Source organism: Protobothrops mucrosquamatus, unplaced genomic scaffold (genome assembly GCF_001527695.2).
Source record: "Protobothrops mucrosquamatus isolate PMUCROS unplaced genomic scaffold, P.Mucros_1.0 scaffold_280, whole genome shotgun sequence".
Lineage (NCBI taxonomy): Eukaryota > Metazoa > Chordata > Lepidosauria > Squamata > Viperidae > Protobothrops > Protobothrops mucrosquamatus.
Window position 1 is genome coordinate 1,911,031 of NW_015386356.1, and position 22,428 is coordinate 1,933,458.

Genomic DNA, 22,428 nt, shown 5'->3' on the forward strand with positions numbered 1-22,428 from the left:
CATGAATTCAGAAAGCAAGTAATAAACTAGGTCCAAATATTAGGAATTTCTAACACAGGCGTACTATTTTATAAGCTTTTAAACTATGTCTTGTTTTTCTCTTCCTGTTCCATAGTATGGCATTTCCAGTCTTCCTGCACTTCTGATGGAGTCACGAAGAATTTTAGGAGCAGAAAGTCACTTACAAAATATCAACACAAAATTACAGAAAAGTTTGGGATTGCAAAAAACTAAGTATTCATACTAAAAATTATATTCTGTGTTATCAGATGTACAATGTATTAAAATATAAAGTAGAAGTTGAAGTAGGAAAACTATAAATAATTGGAGTTTTTTTTCAGTGATCTAAACTCCATAAATTCCTTTTGGCATGCTTACTGGTATATTTAGATATGATTAACTCAAAAATAAAAATCTTTTGTTTGGCAAAAAAGAAATAATGAGGCAACAAAACAGACCATTGAATCATAAATATAGAATTTAAATAGATTTACTTTGTGTGAGAACAAGTGATCTTTAACCTATTCTTTCATAAAAGTAGACTTTCCAACAGAGAAATAATCTTGCTATTATTTAGTTGCAGTAATGTTTCATCTGGCAAGGCATATGTAGCTGCATGTTGAGTACATATATGCTGCTTTCCAAGAAAGAAGATGGTTGTTGAAAAATTAAAACTTAGAGCGTATGCTTCCAGTTGTCAGCTCTAAATATATTACATTACTATTTATGTATTTGCATTACTATTTACATATTTGGCAATTCAATAAAATCCTTTTCTGAAATCCTAAAATTCACCTTTCTAGCACCTAGTTACTTCTAAACTCTAGTTGTCTTTATTCTTCATCAACCACAATAAACATACAAAATGTAAGTTGTGGCTGAGAAGCCCAACAAAGCAAAACACCAGAGACATTGCGTTCTCTAATGTAACTTTATTAGGCATTAGCAACCCAGTAAGATAGAAAGGAAGCTAGCTCTGAGAATATGGTGGGAAACATAATTAAAAGAGTAAAACTTTTCCTTTCCCTCTGTGACAGTTCAGGTCACATTGTCCAATTAATCTTCCAGCAATTGTTATGAGAAGAAACTTCAGTCTGCCAAAACATCTCAGCATTTTGGCTGCCATATTGATAAGGAGCACCTGCGGGTCCCAAACTCTCCCCCCTCCCCCATAACTGTAGTCAAGCCTAGAAACACTACAGTGGTCCTAAAGACAGTACGGTTCGTAGCTTGACAGGCCGGCCCGCTGGAAGGGAAGGGGAACCTGGAAAACAAAAAGGAATACACACCATGGCTTATTAATTTTTTTCTTGTACCAGTTCCGGCTCCTGGAGGTACTTAGTGTGTAATCGTTTTACCAAACAATCTGCTTTTCCATGTTGGGCTTTTACCCATCTAACTTCTGACATCGACTAATCCTCCCACTGGATTAAGTACTGCAATTTCCCTTTGTGGATTCTAGAATCGAGGATTCGTTTAACCTCAAAGTGTTTCCCTTTCTACCATTATTGGGGCTGGGGCTGCCTTCCTCACTGGTTTCATTGTGGATCCCCTGTATGGCTTCAGCAAACTGCAATGGAATACCAGGTGCACTTTTCTCAACAACCTTGATAGTTTTAGCTTTACTGTCACTGAGTTAATTACTTTTACAATAGAGAAAGGACCTATGTATTTTGGCCCCAGCTTCTTGCAAGTTTTTCTCAACTTAAGATACTTAATAGACAGATACACTTTTATCTCCTACATGGAAGATTTCCTGGGGAGCTCGTTTTTTATCTGCTTGTTTTTATCTGCTTGTGTATCAGATGCCTTAGTTAAAGCCTTCTTAGCATCGCTCCAGACCTATTGGAACGAACCCACCCAATCAGAGTACTCAAGGAGGGGGCTCCTGTGGGCACTCTGGTATTGGCACAAATTCCACTCTTGTGGGTAACTTAAATGGAGTGAAACCAGTGCTGCTGTGTACTGTTGTTATATGCCACTTCTGCAAACAGCAAAAGCTCTGCCCAGTTTGTTTGCTGGTAGTTGAGATAACACTGGTACTGCTCCACTATGGCGTTGGCTCATTTGCAGATCCATTTATACTCAGATGAAAAGCAGAACTGAGCCCCTAGGAGGACCCTATCATCCTTACAAACTCCCTCCAGAACTTAGCAGTAAACTGGACCCCACAATCTGAAATGATGCACTTAGGCGCTCCATGTAGCTGGTAGATGTAGCAAAAACATTTTCGCTAGCTTCTGGGCTGAGGGGAGTCCAGCACAGGCGATGAAGTGGGCTTGCTTGGAAAACAGGTCTATTACAGTTCAAATCACGGTACTCCCCACACTCTCCGGCAGCTCCACTATAAAGTCCATGGTTATCCTCCCAGGGTCTGATTGGATTAGCCACCTGCTGCAGCAGTCCCAGACTCTTCCCTGGTAATCTTTTGCTGGCCGCACAAACCACACCACTCCCTACATAGTTCTCAATGTCTCTTCATCTTTGGCCACCAGAACTGACAATTGTTGAGGTGCAGCATCTTCAGGAACCCAAAATGACCCACTGTTTAGCATCATGACTGCTTTGTAGGACTTGTAGCTGCAGACGGTCTGGGACAAACAATTTGTCCCCCTTCCATGCCACTCCATCCCTCATGGTCAATTCTCTCTGATAAGCCACAAACCAGGAGTCAGTTTGCAGCTCTTGCTTCAGCTGTTGGACAAATGTATCGGTGGGGGGTGAGCTCTTTTTCTCCTGTCTGGTTGTTGCTTGCGCTGCTTGTTGCCTATTGGGAATGACGGAGCTCACCACTTCCTGCCGAGTGCTTTTTAATTGGGGTATGTGGGACAGGGCATCAGACAGGAAGTTCTTCCCCCCTGGAATGTATTTTAGTTCAAAATCAAATCTTTTGAAATACTGTGCCCATCTGACTTGCTTAGGAGAAAGCTTGCGGGGGGGGGGTGGGTTCAAGGCTTCTAAGTTTTTATAATCAGTCCACACTTCAAAGGGTGCTTTGCTTCCCTCTAAAAACTGCCTCCAAGTTAGTAGCACCTATCATACCACAAAAGCCTCTTTTTCCCACAGCCCATCGCTGTTCTGTCTTATTTAGCTTGCCAGATGTGTATATGCACAGCTGTAGGTTCCCCTCCTCACTGCATTGGAGGAGGACAGCTTCCACAGCCACGTTGGCATCTGCCTGGATCACAAAAGGCTCTTTGGGGTTTGGGTGTTTTAACACTGGTTCAGTGGCAAATAGTCCCTTTAACCTTTTGAATGCCGCTTGGCACTTCATTGGCCAGTTCAAGGGTTGATTCGGCCAGGGTTTCTCCCACCCCCCTTTTCAGTCTTTAACAACTAAATGATTGATAAGGCAATTGTGGCAAAAGGGGATGAATTGCCTGTAAAAATTTGCAAACCCCGAGAAACTCTGCAGCTGCTTGCGAGTGCTAGGGGCTTGCCACTCCAAGATGGACTTCACATTCCCCGGGTTCATCTCTATCCCCTCGCAGGACACACAGTAGCTCAAGTAGTCCAGTTTAGATTTGTGAAACTCACATTTTAACAGTCTGGCGTACAGTTTAGCCTCCAATAGCTTTTTCACCACCTGTTGCACAAGCTTCATGTCCTTCTCCATGGTTTCAGTGTAAATGAGGGTGTCATCCAGATACACTAGAACCCCCTTATAAAGATGCTCATGCAGCACCTTGTTTATGAGTTGCATGAACAAAGCAGGGACCTCCTGTAGTCCAAATGGCATCATTTTGAATTCACAGTTACCAAAGGGGCAGTTGAAGGCTGTTTTCCATGCATCACTTTCCTTAATTCTCACTCAGTAGTACGCCTCCCTCAGGTCTAATTTCGTGCATATCTTCCCTTTGGCTAAATGTCCTAATATGTCCTTCATGAGAGGGAGGGGATACATGTTCTCCACGCACGCACTGTTGATCCCAGAGAATAATCTTAGTGACCCATCTTTCTTAAATAGTACTGGTGCTGCTACTCGGGATTTCGCTGCTAAATTCTTATCAATGTACTCCCTCAGCTCCTTCATCTCCTTCAGAGTCATGGAGTACATTTTCAGTTTAAGAAGTTTCACCCCAGGCAGGATTTCAATAGTGCAGTCTGTGGGGTGGTGAGGGAGTAGGACGTTGCACTCTTTTTCGCTGAACACCTCCATGACTCTCCCTTGCTGCACTCGGGGTTTTTTCACACCCCTTCCCTTCTCTGGCTGCTTTCTCTCCTTGTTCGGAGGGCTCTGGGCCTTCTTGCTCATAATCATACGTTTAGAGGTTTTCTCCCAAGTCTACCCACCTGCTTGACATTCCGGACCTCTACCTCCACTCATTGGGTCTGCGTGGGGTCCCCGAATCGGGCTCTGAGGCCACAGAGAAACACATCTGGATCTGCCAGCTTGGGAGCGCCTTTGTCATGGAGAATTGTCACCCACTACGCTGCCTCCCCTTCTAGGTTGGCCACTTTAACATCCACCCAGGCATCGTCATCAGGGTACTCTTCTCCATGTCAGTTGAAGTGGGTCCAGACTTGATTGAGGAAGAACACCAGCTTCTCAGGGTTCCCATCAAATATTACCCTCAACAGTGGTGGCCGTCTGGGTACGTCCAGGGGTGAATTCCATACCTGGGGGCCGGCACTGGTCGCCAATCTGCTGAGCAGGCACCAGTGGTGGGCTGTGGGCCCTCTGCCCCGGACTGCAACTGGGCTGGAGAGGCAGGCCTAGCTGCGTGCTAACTGATCCTCCAGACACCGCGGCTGCTGCTCCTGCGAAGTGCTGGGATAAAGGGACCGATGTCAATGCTGGGATTGGAGCTGAGCCCCCTTGGGGTCTAGGATCCAACCATGGGACCGGCTCTCCTTGGACCTCTAGGTTGCTAAACTTCTGCCTCAGTTGCTCCACCAATTAGCTGCCACACCTTGGCAAGCAGCGCTCCTTGGATGCTGTCTACTCCGAGGCTCCTCATTCCCACCACTCCAGCTCTCTGCCCCATTCGGGCTGAGGGTAGTGCAATGGGAATTCAGCTTCAGCAGCTTTCTGCAGCCCCTCTTGCCACCTCTTCAATTTGGGTCAGCTGAATGCCACTGCTCCACCTGTCCACTCCAGGGCTGGGGTCGGCTCCTTTTATTCAACTCTCTCCTTACAGCATGTCGAGGCTGGTGGAGTTACGAAGCTGCTTTCGGCCCCAGCTGGAGTTCCGCTGGTCGATCCAGAACCGGCTCCAGACGGCTGCTCCGTTTCAGGCATCTCCTGAATCTTCACCACCCCTCTGGAGGCTACCAGAAGGGCATAGAGGTTCAGGATCCCTTAATGGAATTGGAATTGTTTAGAGACCTAGCTTAGTATCATGTTTTGGCTGTATTAGACATTAGCAAACCGGTAAGATAGAAAGGAAGCTAGCTCTGAGAATATGCCGGGAAACATAATTAAAAGAGTAAAACTTTTCCTCCCCTCTCTGACAGGTCACATTGTCCAATTAATCTTCCAGCAACTGTTATGAAAAGAAACTTTAGCCAACCAAAATATCCGCAGTTTCAGCTCTCAGTTGATAAGAAGCAACTGTGGATCCCAAATTCTGCCCCCTCCCTTCGTAACTGTAGATAAGCCTAGAAACATTATGGCGGTCCTAAAAACAGTAGGGTTTGTAGCTTGACACAAAATTTATTATACACATAATGCCAGAGTAGTTTTAGATAAATAATCAAGTTAATTTTTTGCTAGGTTTGTATTTGCCAAATGTATCTGCTAGTGCAGGGGTAGGCAATCTTGGCTCTTTTATGACTCGTGGACTTCAACTCCCAGAATTCCTGAGCCAGCATGGCTGAGCTTGGAAACCTCTCCCTTTCCCCTCAGCATGGCTGGCTTAGGAATTCTGGGAGTTGAAGTCCAAGAGTCATAAAAGAGCCAAGGTTGCCTACCCCTGTGCTAGTGTGATATTTAATTCATCCACAAGATTTTTCTAACTTTCCTTTCTTCCCTTTACTTCATAATTTCTTAAAACACCTGCTAGGAGCTCATCAGGTATTTCATTCACAGTACAGTTCTTCTGGGTATGAAAAATATCAGTAGCTTCAATTAGTTCCACATCTTCAGAAGCTTCCAAAAGGTAGGTGTCAAGCTCATGATCCCATTCAACATTGGAACTTTTCTTGTTTAGCTTGTTATTTTCTTGCATTGAAGTAAAAGGTATGCTGTCCAATAAATCTGTAACATCAACTGTATTTGCTCTTTCTTCAGTGTTATTTTCACTTATTGTACCTACATAATCTTCATCCTTTAAAGAGGAAACATCAAAATTTACAATTTTAGATTATACTCTTTTGGTGAGATTGCCTTATAGCATACCAATTACATACTGACTAAACCTAACCCCAAAGTTCTAGGCTTATCTAGCTCTGAGCAACAGAACACTGCTGGGAGGGTATTTAGGATTCGGGTGGGTGGATGAATGATAGTGCAGTATACTGGCTGAGAAGTTCTGGAAAATGAAGTCCACACATCTTAAAGCTGCCAAGGTTGAAAAACACTGATATAGAGGATGAACTGTGATTATCTATGCCAGTGATGGCGAACCTTTTAGAGACTGAGTGCCCAAACTGCAACCCAAAACCCACTTATGCATCGTTGAGTGCCGGGTGGATGTGGCCCATTGGCTGGGTGTGGCCCATTGGGTGGGCGGAGCCCATTGGGTGGGCATGGCTGTGGTGGTAACGGCAGACTGGGTGGGACTAAAAAGTTCAGTCAATCAATTCCAACTTTGCAAGACCTTTTTTTTCCCGTGAGAAGTTGAAATTGACTGATTGAACCTTTTTTTTTTTTTTTGCACATGGCAACGGAGGCCTAAAGCAAAAAGGTTTTATAAAACCCAGCTGAAGGCCTAGGACTGTGGCGACAGCACGGGTGCCCACAGAGAGGGCTCTGAGTGCCGCCTCTGGCATCCGTGCCATAGGTTCGCCACCACTGATCTATGCAGTGTCCCATATTTGATGTATAGAGAGAGGTGGAATTTAACTTGTAGCTACTGTATATTTTATTATTATTTTTCACCTGCAGTGCCCTTTTCCAGCCCGTATTAATTTGTTTTGTTCCCATAGGGATATGCTGAAAAAAATTATAGCTTTATCAAAGCAAGTGGGAGGAACAAAACCTGGTTAATAGAATAACCTCCATCCTTTGTAGAAAAAAAACTCTAAGTACTGATACTTTGTTCTAGAAAACAAACTAGTTATATTTACGGTTTTTGATATGCAATTATTTTTTGAAATAGGTGGTTTCCATAAGAATGTTGTTCTGCATAGAACAGTACACATTTTTTCAGATTTAAAGAACTGTATGCAAGCTGCTTAAAACTAGCAGAATATAGAAGACAACTCCAGTTTAAAAGAGTTAAATGCAGTCTTCCATATCTCTCAGTTCGGATAGAAATATTCTACTCAACTATTCCCATTCCAGGTTACTGATATTATTTACTTTGTCCTGCTTAATGGAGGGAACAAATCTATTTTTAATTGCACACTGAACAAATTATAAGGATTCGTGCTGAACTTCACTCATTTACAGTTTTGTACACCTATTCCTGGAAATCAGATTCCAACAAGCTTCAACTGATGTAGCTCATACTGCTAAAATAAGGTTTCCAAATATAGCCTTATAATTACAAAATACATTTAGTAAAGATTTATGGCTGTGATAATTAAGTTTCTTATAAGGCAAACAAAAATAAAATGGTATATTTATATATAATTCTGCTAATGTATTACATATATCAGTTCCTATTTTGAAATTATCTTCTATGATTAAGCATATGTCTTATTTTATGCTGAATTTCAGTATTAAAAGAGAAAAATATACCTCTTTGAAAAGGAAGGGCAAGCATACTTCAGCTGGTAGTGGAAAACCTATGTCATGAATATAAGTGAAACTATATTAGCAATAATTTATTTAAAATAGGTTATGATAATGTGATAATTACAGAATGTACTCACATTCTGACTTGAAGTTTTCAGCTCTGCAAATAGGATCATGACATTTCTGATACCAATTTTCATTTTTCAAATCTATTATAATCCTTAAAATATAAATGATTTTAGAATGACAAAGTTTATTCTGTAATAAATAAATATTTGATTTCTGTATACCGTACCAGGAAATTAATTTCCCCCTTTTCTATTACTTTTAAGAAAAATAGGACGAGCATTCATGTAAGATTAAGCATTACTGAATGAAATTTGATTTACTAACTATTCATACTGAACTCTGCATGCATGCATACACATCTATATGAACATAGAGAAACACCCATATATTAGATTTAGAATGTTCATTGCCATGTACTGATGCTGACTAAAAATGTTCACCAGTCGAACTTTTATTCCCTGTATTCCAACATACATCAAATCTTGCTATTCCCTTTCTTTGCAAATTCTAAAATAATTACAAAAGCCTATACCATGAAATAAATATAATTTAGGTTCCAAAACATTAAGTAGATATTAAGAGTAACAAAAAAGTGAACCTACATTATATTATTACTTTTGTGAGCTCTGCCAATATTTCTGCACCACCGATAATTGGAGATATCATATACAATAAGCTGTTCAAGTGAAAAGTAATTCCATCTTCTTATCCCTGAAAAACAAGACAGTCTATTTCTTGAAAACAATATAAGTGCCTTTAGAAAACATTTCTCCTAGGTACAATTTTTTTTACCTCCTTGAACATTATCTTTCTTGATTAACGTGCAAACAAAATTATCAATTTCTGGGTAAGGTGAACAGTGGCATCCTTCTATTGGAGCTGTAAAAAAAATTACATCTTTATTATTATCAGCAAATTTAAAGAAAAAATAATCATAGTAAGAACCAGCTAGGTTTCAATAGGGCACATTTGCATTATACATCAAAGTATATTTGCTAGTTCATCTCTTGACTAACAGGAATAGCCGATTTTCAAACTCAAAGGGCACTGTGTATGAATAAGGCACTGGGAGGCACATTTACGATTAAGCCATACAGTGGGTTAACATTTTGTAACAATATGCCTGGTGTTTTAAAACAAAAGCACTTTAAAAATGTTAAAAGTATGATTTCTTATTTCATTAATGTAAGCACTGATCCTCTCAAGACTGCTTTAGAAAATACAGTACAATAAGTCCTCAAGTTACAACTGTAATGGAGCCTGCCCATTATAGTTATAAGTCGTAACAGTTGTAAAAATGGTTCAGTTGTGTGACAGACCCATTATACAGCATTTTTGTGGCAGTCATTAAATGAACATGGGAGTCACAAGCGAACCCATTGTTTGGTATGGGCACTGTTTTGCCAAAAACTGGAAGTACTGGTTTTCAGCAAAACTGTTGTAAAATGTGGTCACATAACCATGAAATGCTACAAACTGCCATAAATGCAGTGGTGTTGCTAAGCTCCTGTTGCAGTCATGTGTCTGGGGGGGGGGGTTGTTGACCGTCAGAACTTCAAATCTGGGTTGTAAGTCCCCTTTTTCAGGTAGCTTGTAATTTCAAGCAGTCGCTAAGTTACCAATTGTAAGTCGAGGACTACTTGTAAGTAATTTCTAAGCTGCTTTTCATAATTAGGCATCATCAATATTACAAATGCAAGAACCTTAGTCTTGCTCAGAAGCAAAACACATTTTTAAATCTGCAATATTGTTCCATCAATTACCTTACAGAAAATTAAACCACAGAATTTTTTTGATGAAAATGCACTCCTGATGCACAGTTAAGTTTGAAAATTACATTTATTTACATATAGTCAAATATTGATGTCAGTGCCATACAATTACTAGAACCAACATTTCAATTTAATGTAATAGAAATACCCAGACAGTTCCTTGATACTTTGTCTTCTAAATATAGGGATGGTTCTCTTGAATGCTCTTGGTTGTCACAGGTCAAAATTTTTAAGCAGTCTGAAAATCTGATGGAAAACAACAAGAATTATAAGCATAATTTTTTCCCAGCCATACTTCTCTATTCATCTTTTCCATTCTATAGTTGCTCATTAGAAAATACTATTTTGAGTTTGCAAAGTATTCTAAGAGTGTTTTCATTGCAATATATACTACATATAAAATGACAGAAGTTGACTTAAAGAAATTTTAAGATTCAGACTTGAAATAGAGAGAAACAGACCCGGATAAGGTTTTCCTTCTTCTATGACAGAGCATTTTACCTTCAAGGATCCGAATCTGAGAAAACCCAACTCCTCAAACTAGTAACTCTTAGCATGCTTAAAGTCTAGTATGATTCTGTGTAACACAGTTGCCTCAAATATTATTGCCTCAAGCATTCTCAAAAGACAAAAGGACAACAGACAAAGGAAATCACTGCTGCTACAAATGAAATAACATCTTCAATAATAATTAAAAAGAAATAATGCAATAATTTGAAATTACTACCTTACATTGCAGATCAAGGAGGACAAAAAATACTGTTCATCTATGCAAGAATTGTTTATAGGTTTAGGAACAAACTTGTTATCTTCTGCAATATTCAAAATGACAGTGTGTCCTGCTTTTGATGACATGTATAATCGAAAATTTCTATTTTTTGTATAAACCCCTAAGGAAAGAAAAATATAGAAAGTATGGGGGTTTTTTAATCCATGAATAAAAATTATTTCAACACGCATTTTTAAGACTATGGATTTCAGTCTGCATAAGTATGTCTAACCATACTTAACTCTAGTCTTCATTTTATCATTGCATTCCTTTAAATATGAAAAGAACACAGAAAAATAAGGCAAATTATACATGTGTATGTGTTCAAAAGTTAAACTACAATTGTCTTCATTTTTAAAAGAAATATAGAATCCAAAGATTCTCCTTCATGTGGTATAGTTTCTTAAAGAAACCATTTTTCTGAAACAAGTTTGCTAAAAAAAATACTTTGAAGGATTGCTTTTTATTTAAATGAGTGCTTTCCAAGTAAATTACTCAAAATTGGGTAAAAGTGAGTTTTCTTTGGGCCACAACACACAAACCCATTAAAATGGTTTTGCAGAACAAATGCTGCCTTGAGTTATTTGTAAAAATAATAAAGGCGGGATACAAATTAAATAAATAAATAAATGACTGAGCTTAGGTCAGTCAATGCAACATGTTAATTGAAAAAAAGAAGGATTATTTGAAGTTTTTCTTGTTAACAATTCACAATTCTCTGTGGTAGATGGGGAGGCTGTGATGCCATTTCCAAAAACCTACATGTATGAAGTAGGATTTTCCATACCTGCCTTCGTAAAGAACACAAAACTTTGTCAGGAGCAAAAGACCAGGTCCACACATGAAGGTTCATTTAAGCTGATTTATTGCTAGTTTATTTATTGCACAGGAATCTTATCAATTAACAGTCAGCACTTGGTTAATCAAATAAGGGTAAGGAGCACTCAAGGGGGGGATTGGACATAGTTCACTTATGACTTCCTAGGGTTTCTAGATTGATCCCTCTTTTCTCTCCACCTTGCCATTCCTTCTCCTACACTGTTACGAATATTTTATTGACATGTGTGATTGGACACACAAGGAATTTGTCTCCAGTGCATACGCTTTCATACAAACAACTAAGTAATATAATTATACCAATAGGAAAAGATGAGAAGGATAACAGTAATACAGCCATATTACATGGGTAAATATCCTTAGACTTAAGATAATTAAGGTAATTAAGTATTCAGCAGAGTGATGGCTCAAGAGAAAAAAAACTGTCTTTCCGTGTCTAGTTGTTTTGGCGTGCAATACCTATAACAGTGTCCTGAAGGGAGGAGTTGAAACAGTTTTATGTCCAGGATGTGAGGGGTCCGTAGATATATTCTCAGCCCTCCTTCTGACCTATACCGTATATAGGTCCTCAGTGGAAAGCAAGCTGGTTGCAACTGTTTTTTCTGCAGTCCTAATTATTCATTGAAGTCTGTACTTGTGCTATTTGGTTGCTATACAAAACCAGATAGTTAAAGAAGTACAAATGACAGACTCAATAATTCCTCTGTAGAACTGTATTAACAGCTCCTGGGGCAGTCTCAACTTTCTGACTATTAGTTGAACTCTGAAAATACTTTTGGGTAATGAAGGAAAAAGTTCGGAACGCATTGATTTAAACACAAATCAAGTTATTATGACTCAGAATTTAACATTTATTCTGAATTTTGAACTTTTCAAGTTCTGACGTGTTCTTCAGTCTGAATGCTTGGGGAACAATATTTTAAGCAATACTTAGTAGACACTGAAATTACGTTTTTCTTAAATAATAAATGTTCATAAATGGAAACACAAGGAAATTAAGCAGCAAAATATAAATTTAACGATATACGGTGTGCAAGCCCAATTTGATGATTGTTCAATTCTAAAAATCTATTCTAAAATGAATATCTGATCTATTACCTGAAGATTATATTACACATAATAATTCTTCAAAAAATTATATCAAAAATGATATAATTGCCTATAATTTTTCTGTATTTGTAGGTCATATAATTGTATGAAAGAAGCCCTACAGGTATCTTCCTATTACCCCCTTATAAGATTCATTTTCATACATTGAGAAGAAATTGAGCCAGGCCTACACTGCAGCATCAGATGTCATGTAACACTCAAATTTGTGCTAGAATTCTGAAACAGAAGTATATTGAAAAAAATTGGTTAAGCAATATACAAATATTCCCCGGAGTGCATAACCTATTCTATATAGACTAAGAGAAAAATACAAAATACTAGATTCAGACTTTCAGGTGTATTTGCCAGCTATTTTCCTGTGAATGTCACATTTGAAAATAGCGGAGCTATTCACACGACACAAGCCAATCATGTTCTTAACTAATCAATACCTGACTGTTGTCCAATTCATATATATTTGCAATAGCTGTTCATGACTTTTTTATATCTTAAAATGTCATCAGGCACATTGGAGTTTCATAGTTAAGAACATATCCATTAATCATGTTACACCATGAAAATGCTCTGTGTTTGTCCCAATATGCTAATTCCGTAGTAAACCCTACACAAGCCATGAATTACGGTTTTCAAAGCTGCATGTCTCAGGGAAAGAAATCTTTGCCATTTTAAAACAATTGTGGCAGGCTATGCAATGCCTAACTACAATATTTAGGTTAATATTTACCAAGATCCACAAACAGTTGCTTTTCTCCTTGTTTACTATTCACTATTAAAAAAGAAAGATCTGGATTTTCTTCTGATGTCCCTTTTTCTGATATTTTGTAAGAGTTGAGTTTCCAGTTCTGAGACGCATCCTTGACTAAACTGTCGTTTTCAAGACATGTAGGCAAATCAATGGTAGTTTTATAACACTGACCAACAGAGTTGATTTTTGGGGGGTCCATTGCATCTTTACTCTTCGTTAAAAGAATAGCAGGTTGCAAAATTGTTCTTAAAAAGTTACCTTTAGAATAAATAGAGAAAAACAATATATAAACATGTGGAAAATCACCATAAATCCTGTAATTTTCTCTTGTAAAATGTTCACGTAATTATACAAACTGAATAGTATAAAGTTTATAAAAGCAATTGGATTGGAACGTGCATTTGAAATATGAAATATTTACCTATGTGGATATTATTCTTAAATGCAGCATTTTCTAATAGAAATATTAAATGACAGCTATATTTTTCTTCAGTGCTGGAATCCAATTTCAAAATATCCTCAGCTGAGCATTTTATTCCATAGTATTCATCTAGTTTTCTACCTATAAACTAAAAAAAAACCCAATCACAAAGATACTTCTTCATTTCATATTTATGTATGTTCATATGTAAAGGCAAACAATCAAAACAAATATACCAGCAGCAATCTATAACATTCTTATGATTTTGAGAACTTTTTCACAAAAAAAATTGGTCTCTGAGAACCACTGAGAATGTAGCTGTGGCTTCATTATATCCTAATAATAGGTGGGACAACAAGTTTTGAAACTGGAAAGAGAATTTGAGGAGTGAAATCAGTAATCCTTGAAGAGACTCAAAGTACTCATTTTGTCCTATCACATTCTATGCCAAATAGGAAAAACTGGCCCACGTTTCAGAATTTAAGGAATCTTTAATGGCTGCCATAAACTTCTGCAAGGCATCCATTTTGCATCATCTACAGACTTGAAAAAAATCTGAAAAGGTTGGCTCTATCTTCCAGGAGTGTGTGGGCTGGTGTGATAAAAATGGTCCAGGGTAAGCATGGTGGCCTAGAGATTACATGTAGAGAAGACTCCCTCAGGCCCCTTATACATACCCATTTACAAGGAAGCATCTGCCATTTCTTTTCCCTCAAACAGCAAGCATTTCAGCTGTTCACTTTGATTATATCAACAGATATATTACAGACACAATAGAGCATGGGAATGGGATGCATGCACACAGCCCTTTGGATTGTAGCAGTTTAAAAAAAGTAATTGTCATAACCGACAAAAAAAATTGTTACATAATCCAAATATTTTTGAACTGTTTTCTTAAATTATAGTTGATACTTCAGTGGTCATTCACATAGTATGTAGTAGGTTAAAGTATGTAATCTCTTTTCCCAATATCTCCACTTAGATTCAGATATATAAAAACATATACAGATAGTCCTCGAGTTACGATGATAATTGAGCCCAAAATTTATGTTGTTAGGTGAAACATTTGTTAAGTGAGTTTGCCCCATTTTATGACTTTTCTTGCCATAGTTCGTAAGTGAATCATTGCATTTGTTAAGTTAATAACATGGTTGTTAAGTGAATCTGAATTCCCCATTGATTTTGCTGGTCAGAAGGTCGCAAAAGCTTATCATATGACTCCAGGACACTTCAACCGTCATAAATATGAACCACTTGTTAAGCATCTGAATATTGATCATGTGACCATGGGGATGCTGCAATGATCGTAAATGTGAAAATGGTCATAAAGCACTTTTTTCAATGCCATTGTAACTTTGAACGGTCATTAAATGAACTGTTGTTAAGTCAAGGACTACCTGTATTTAGTTTCCTCGTCTGACATTGTAAAAAATAAAATTTCCTTCAAACCAAGCTTAATTCCTGGTGACTTTGTGAACACTTCGTGTACACTATAGATTCTTTTTCAACTTATCACTCTAGTATTTCCATGTATTGTTCTTGTCTGAGCTTGCTTTGCTTCTAGGCCCAGAAAAAGTTGGCCACCTTTTCAGATGTCAGAATATATCTTGAGCCCGACTGTACTGTGTTTCAGGTACATAAGGTGATGCATTTCTACTACTGATTTAATTTTCATTCCTTCTTCTGAACCTATTCTATACACTTCCCCATTTACATTTACAACATTCATTTTTATATGTAAAAAATTAAGATACCCTAATACAAGTTACATAATTCTTATATATCACCTCTCCCCGAGCAAATAATATTGTTTTCTAAAACTGTACTGCAACTTATTTTCAGATTTAAACTTAAATTTATAGACAATTTTTCAGCTTCCATTGACTATTAATTCTGACATTAATCTATTATTACAATTGTAAGCTGTTGTTATGTCAGTAATTGCATTTTTTTAAAAAAATTACCTTAATTAAGTCTGCTACCATCTGATTTCCATTGGCTTCCTGATTTGTTGGTTTGTAGAATTCCAAATCAAAGTAAAGTTTGCAAACAGCTGTTTCTGGGATGACTTCATAGCAATGCTTCAGTTTTGTTTCATGTCTGCTATATTGAACACCAGAAATATTATTGTCATCATAATTAGGTAAACTATTTCAACTTCTCCCCTGTATAGTACTGGGGACTAAGGATTACCCCCTCCCAACTACCAGCAGTTTTAGTTAATACAGATAATGGTGAAAGATATGAGAATTGCCATTCAGTAACTCAGTAACATCTGGAACACGGGTGTCAAACTCGATCGCGTCACGTGACGTATCATGACACATTGTGACATTTTTTGCCTTTGCGGAGCTGGGGTGGGTGTGGCCTGCGTGTGATGCATCCAGCCCATGGGCCGCCAGTTTGACACCCCTGATCTGGAAGGTCTTGGGTTCTTCAGCCAGTTTTGACTAAAACATAGTAGGACTCTGTGATCTATAGCAGGGCATTTCAACCTTTTCACCCATTGTACCACTTTTAGGATATGGCAACATCCGAGTACCACCATACGTCTAGGAAGGTGTCAAAAACTTGATGACAAAAAAAAAAAGGAAAAAAGTGACAAAGTACAGGTAGTCCTCGACTTATAACAGTTCGCTTAGTGACTGTTCAAAGTTACAATGACACTGAAAAAAGTGCCCCCCAAGCCACAGCCAAGCAAGACACCTGCCTGCTTGCCTGGCCGCACTCTTCCTCCTGTCCGAGGTTTTCATTGTTGTGAGCATTTCTGTTGAGGATTGGCAGTGGGGGTGGGGGCCTGTTTGGTTTTTATTCCCCCCCCCCCGTCTGCTGGGTGGTTGCAGCAGGTTTTGGTCACTTCACATGACCTTGGGACACTGTGACCGTCATAAATATGATATCAGTTGCCAAGCATCTGAATGTAAATCACAAGACCCTGGAGATGCTGCAACATTCCAGCTGATCGGCGCTTCTTCTGCGCTCAGCAGTAGTGCCAGGATCAGTGCTGCTTTCCAGCTGATTGGTGCTTCAGCAGAAGCACCAGGATCAGTGCCGAGCTCCAGCTGGAGCCTGGCGCTGATCCTGGCACTTCCACTGAGCCCTGGCAGCCCCGAAGAAGCACCGATCAGCTGGAAAGCAGCACTGATCCCGGCGCTTCCTCTGAGCCCTGACAGCCCTGCAGCTCCAGCCATCTCTCACTCAGGTTTGTGTGGTGCTGCCACTGATTCAGCTCATTCCCCTCCCCTGCTACCACTTTTCTAGGATGGTCGCGTACCACCTGCCAGGTGCCAATGTACCACAGGTGGTACCCGTACCACTGGTTGAAAATTCTCTGTGAACGCACCAAAGGCCTGGAGCAGCCAAGAAAGTGAAGGATCTCGATCTCCGCAGGGTGAGTACTGAAAGCCTGGCACCTAGGGAAAACTGGGGCGGGGGTGGAGAGGGAGGGAATAACCAGGGTGAATGGCACTGTGGTCACTCATAAGGGGGAATGACTGCCGTGGTGCTGCAATATTCCTAATTTCGGGATTTGCTTGTAAGCACTAGGGGGCACTTATTGCATAACTTCAAACGTTCACTAAGGGAACATTCGCAACTCGGGGATTACCTGTACTTCTAGAAGCTGTTTAAGAATTGATGCAAGAAGTTTGATGTGCAAGAAGTTTGATCAGCATCACAGCAAAATTCAAAAGTCTGAATTTAAACTTTATTTTTTTAAAAAGTGTGATAAAATTCATTCTATCTCATAATAATGGGAAAAATAACCCACAAATACTAAAGACTGCAATTCTATATACATTTTGGAATAAACTTTGCTAGACAGAATGTGCATCAATAAATAATTTTGTTCTTGATCTTCAGGTACATACCTGTAGTAGAACCAAAGTTCTGTATATGTTGTCACAAGATAGAGCCGTTGATTATTTCCATCACACTTTTCCAAAGCAAATACATGAACATCCTTTTGAAATAACATCAATGACATACATAACTACATATGCTTTTCTAAAAATCATATTATCCAAAGCTAGTTATTAATTTAGTTCTGTTGTCTTATTTGGGCTTTTAATATGCTCCTATGTTTGACAATGCAAGAACTTCACGTGTAAACAATTTTAAATATGTATTTTTATTTTTATTATTTGCTGTGTGTTATTACGGTATATCTAAATCCTCCAGTGTACTAGGTTTCTGCTTAATATACAGATGGTCCTGCATCTTCCAGATAATTGTAATAATCTAAAAGTTTATCCAAGCATAATTATACCTCTTTTATTTTTTAGTGATGCTGATTCGACCGCAATTCTGTAAGCAGTATTAAGCCATTTCTATTAAAGGAGGTACTTAATTGTTATTGATCATTTCTGACTTCTTTCAAAAGAAATAGAAGCAAGTTGGCTTCGTGTATTTTAATTTTCACATTTTCTTCACTATGTAATTTAAAATGTGGCTGTTCCCTAAACTTATTAGCTCATATTTTAATATCCATGGATTTGTACAGTAAAGTCAGACTAAATCTGTGTTTATGAATATGGAACATTTCATAAATAAAAATAATTAATAAGAGATTAATTTCTAAATTGTCAAAATCCTGTAATAGTTGTTAACATCCAATAGTCAAAAATGCTACCCTGTTGATTACTACTGTACCTCTTTACAAGTCTTGGCAAAGTTAAATGCATGAGTTTGCCGATAGAATAGTTTCCAAACTGAAGATGGTTGCAATGCATTGGACAGTTTTGGCTTGTAACTCGAACAGAGAGGCCTCCGCATATAGCAAGATGCTAGTTCCTCAACATTCTTCAATTTTTCTTCCCACTTTCTCTTGGTTGAACCTGAAGCAATTAACAGTAAACACTTAGACCTTTCCAGGAAAAAATCCCAATTCAATCCTATAGCAAAATTACATTTATCAAAATGTAAATGTATAAATTGTGAAGAAGTTTCATGATAATTTACAAACATATTATACAATGTATTCCAGGATGTAGAAGAAAGTTAGATGTTTATTTTCCCAAATGCCTGTATTTAAATTGGCTGTTGGAGCAAGTTGGGGATCTTCCTTCATTCTGGCAGGATCCCTATATAAGACAAAGATCTTTTGGTGTTGATATTGTCTGATGTCAACTTTTATGGGTGTGAGGCTGGGTCAGATATTGCTTATGGCCTCCATGATAACCACAGGCTTGTCTCATATAATCCTGGACCAGACATGTTAGGCTGGAATCCACTTCTCCAGATTTAGGAAGCCACATGTTGTATTTGCTTTAGATGTTTAGTAATCTGGATATGGAAGTTATTTCTATCACCCTTTGTCAGATCTCTTCCTAGTCAAAAGAAGATTGTTTTATATGGGATGAGTAAACCAATAAACATGGTCTGCCACAGGATTTTATGGATCAAAATTAATTCCAGAGGGCGTTTGGATAGTTTTCCACTGATTTTGTAGAGTTAAGGTGTTATGTTAATGTGCTCTCTGGCTATTTCTGGCCACTTATAGGTTGGATCCTCTCCTGAGTTCGAAAATCAGAAGTGTGTGATGATCTGGATCCAACCTGGCTTCAGAAGAGAGTGATGCTGAAAGTCTTCTGATCCTAAAAGCTAGCATCCTTTCCCTTGGGATATAATTACAGCAGATTTCAAGAGCATAATAGAGAAAGTGAATTAGTAGGACTGTTTTCGGTCAGGATGTAGGGTTGGACATAGAATGAGACAATATTGGCCATTCTTATGGACTTTTTTAGAAGCTGGATGAGGGTGGCATATCCCTTCTGGTTCTTTTAGATCTTTTGGGGGCCTTCTATAAAATTTAGTCTGGCATCTTTCTGGACCATTTGAAAAGATCGGGGATTAAAAGCACTATCTTATAGCAGTTCTGCTGTTTCTTTAGTGGGTCATTCCATTTGGGCAGTGGGAGGAGAGATTGGCCTGGTAGTTGCTTCCATATGCAGTGTTTTGTCTTCTTTCACCTGGTGATCCTGGGACAACCAAGAGATTTGTGAATGACTTCTCCTGGCATCTGAGAGATATTAGGGGCCAGAATGGACAAATCAACCCTAACCCTATTCAGAACAGAGCTACTGTTTGTACATCAAGGAGTTCTGTCAACTGCTGTGTGGTGCAATATCCCAAAAAGAATAGGTATTGCAGGTGGAGAGGGTGGCAGCAGCTCTGATTGTTGTGCCCATTGCAGGTTTACTTAGACTGGGAGGACCACGTAATGGTGTTTCCTGCTGATCACTACAATGTATTCAAGAAGTAGCTATATTTGAAGACCACTTAAAAAGTTACAACTAGTCCAAAATGCAATAGTCCAAATGCTGGCTGGCATATGTTGGCAACAGCATTACACTTCTGACCTGACAACAGCTCTCTGTTCAGTTCTTGGTGCAATTATAAAGAGCTATATAGCTTTGTACTACATTAACAGGGCCAAGCATGATTTGACCTGTCATATATATGCATGTGTCAGGAAATGTATTGGTACTTATTTGTTGCAGTAAGGGGGATAAGACATACAAGCACCATTATTCAGTGAGTACATCTGCATTATGAATAGTTTACCCAGGGAAATTACACTGATCTCTGTGTAAGCTATTAAAAGCTAAATTATTTTGAGTGCCTTTGAAAGTCGAGATGCTATGATTGATATGTTATGGATGGAGCTTTGTTGCCATTGTCTTTAATTTTGTACTACAGTGTGTATGTTTTAGGATACTATTCTTATAACTAAACTGCAAAGTGCAGAGTCTTTTGATAGTGGCAGGTACAAATCCAATAAATAAATAGTCACGATATGTAACTAGTAGCATATACTGTTGGCTACTTTTGCAACAATTTTGTAGCCAAGTATTGAAATCTGATTACAAATAAAAAAAAGACAATAGCCTACAATGGGAAAGAAAAACCTCCCTATGCTGGTGTATACAGGTAATCCCTGAGTTACGAGCGTTCACTTAACGCTTGTTCAAAGTTACGTGATGAGCGCCCCCTAGTGCTTACGAGCAAGTCCCGAAGTTACAAATATTGCAGCACCACAGCAGCCATTCGCCCTTACAAGCTACTTCAGTGGCACTGCAACATTCACCCTATTTCCCCCCTCCACTCCTCACAACTGCTTCCCCAGAGACTCCCTTCCTGCTGCGCAGGACTCACTTACCTTGCAAAAATCCTCTCTGCCACGGTTTCTTTCCCTTTGAAGGAGGGGAGAGTCGGCTTGGAAATGTTTTTTGCACCGAGAATGGAAGTTTCTGGAGTCTGTGATCTCGCGTGTTTGAAGTTGCGCCAAATCACGGACTTCAGAAACGTTCATGTGAAAGGTGCCTGTCTCCTGGTCCTGCCCCCAACTCCTTTCTGTCTGACAGCAAGCCTAAAGCCTTCAACTGAGGGAGAAGGCCAGGCTCCTCGCACCCACGTCCAGCCGGCCGGAGCTCGCCGTGCTGGGGGAGGAAGTTGGATCCAGCCCTCGGAGGACTGCTTCAAGCTGCTGCCACCCGGAACAAAACTTCCAAGGGCCTGATTCAAGCCTCGGAGGTGTTTTCCTAGCCATTTGCAACAAGAACGGAGGTTGGGGGGACTTCTGCATGCCTTCGGAGGTTGGATCAAGCCCACAGAGGACTGCTCCAAGCTGCTGCCACCCAGAACAGAGCTTTCAAGGGCCTGATCCAAGCCTCGGAGGCGTTTTCTTAGCAGTTTGCGCCAGGAACGGAGGTGGCAGCAGCCTTGTAAAGGCCTCCAGAGCCCGGCTCGGGCCGCGCAGGGGTCACAGAAGCATTCCCCGACCTCAAATCTGGGTAGCAGCAGGATCCGCAGCAGAGAGGAGACGGATCTTTTCCAGGTAAGTCCAGCACGGCAGGAAGGGTGGGGGAAGCATGCAGTATCTTAGTGGGTCGGGGAGGCCTTGGGGGCACTAGGCCCTCCATGGCCTTCCCCACCCTGAGATACCTCATGTTCGCTTAACGAGTCACGTGCGTTTTAACAAGCAGGAGAATGATCTTGTACCTCGACCGAGATTCACTCTACGAGTTTTCGAGTTACGAGTGGAATGGGCAGGCTCAAAGTAATTCCCAGTATATACGTGAAAACATATTAAAAATGTTATTTCACTTATTGAAGGAATTAGGATATAGTAAAAATGTGGTAATGAAATTGGAGCCGGGAAAGAGATAGTTTTTTAAAAAAAAATCTTTCCAGTTAACCTTCTACTCTTTCAAACAGATTTTCATAGAATATATATTACAGAAATCAAAACTTAATTGCAAGCTTTTTTACTTGTGAGCAAATTCATTATAAACATTATCAGGCTTTCGAATAATAAACTTACCGATATTCATGATAGTTTCCTTGCGCAGCAATCAATAGCTTTCAATCTTTAGTTTTCAAAAGTAAAGAAAAATATCTGCATGAAAATACATGAAGTACTAGATTAATATGCTGTTCAGCTAGCCTGTTACTGAATTTTTACCAATAGAAACTTGTTATCCTTGATGCATTTTTCAATTTAATGATGAAGTGAGATTATCTTAATAGAAAAAAATACATATAGAATAATTAATACAATAGTATGTTACTCTAATAGAGAAAGAAAAATACTATATATGTCCAAAATGTTGCTAGCTTTTGTTTACTAAACTGTAATTTAACTTATCTTTTTTTCCTTCTGTTTAATTATGTCTGATTCATGGAGATTGTCTGGACAAGTTCATGTAGTTTTCTTGGCATTTATACATCAGTGATGGAAAAAGAATTTAATCTGAGTTTTAGTCTTGGATTGCCAATATGTGTTCACTTTATAGTAAGAACTGGATCTTTAACAATGCAGCCTTAGTCAATATTATTTCCTGTGATAAAGGTTTAATGATG

At 39.0% G+C, this 22,428-nt stretch overlaps 2 protein-coding genes across 2 annotated transcripts in view; one reads left to right on the forward strand and one right to left on the reverse strand.

The window, feature by feature from the left end:
- CENPU (centromere protein U) overlaps positions 1 to 550 on the forward strand; it is a 26,649-nt gene extending 26,099 nt beyond the window's left edge. The window contains exon 15 of the mRNA XM_015831777.1: positions 116 to 550. Within this exon, the coding sequence (XP_015687263.1) occupies positions 116 to 247 (132 nt within the window). The 3' untranslated portion in view covers positions 248 to 550. The remainder of the gene's footprint in view (positions 1 to 115) is intronic.
- A 5,375-nt stretch (positions 551 to 5,925) lies between these two features.
- PRIMPOL (primase and DNA directed polymerase) lies at positions 5,926 to 21,958 on the reverse strand. Its single transcript, XM_029287268.1, has 13 exons — positions 21,890 to 21,958; positions 18,217 to 18,401; positions 17,436 to 17,527; positions 15,531 to 15,669; positions 13,567 to 13,714; positions 13,125 to 13,403; positions 10,412 to 10,574; positions 9,833 to 9,930; positions 8,705 to 8,791; positions 8,515 to 8,623; positions 7,981 to 8,063; positions 7,847 to 7,893; positions 5,926 to 6,269 (listed from the first exon to the last, which is right to left on the reverse strand). The coding sequence occupies exons 1-13, from the start codon at positions 21,897 to 21,899 to the stop codon at positions 5,955 to 5,957; spliced, it is 1,755 nt and encodes a 584-aa protein (XP_029143101.1). The 5' UTR covers positions 21,900 to 21,958; the 3' UTR covers positions 5,926 to 5,954.
- Positions 21,959 to 22,428: the final 470 nt, after the last annotated feature.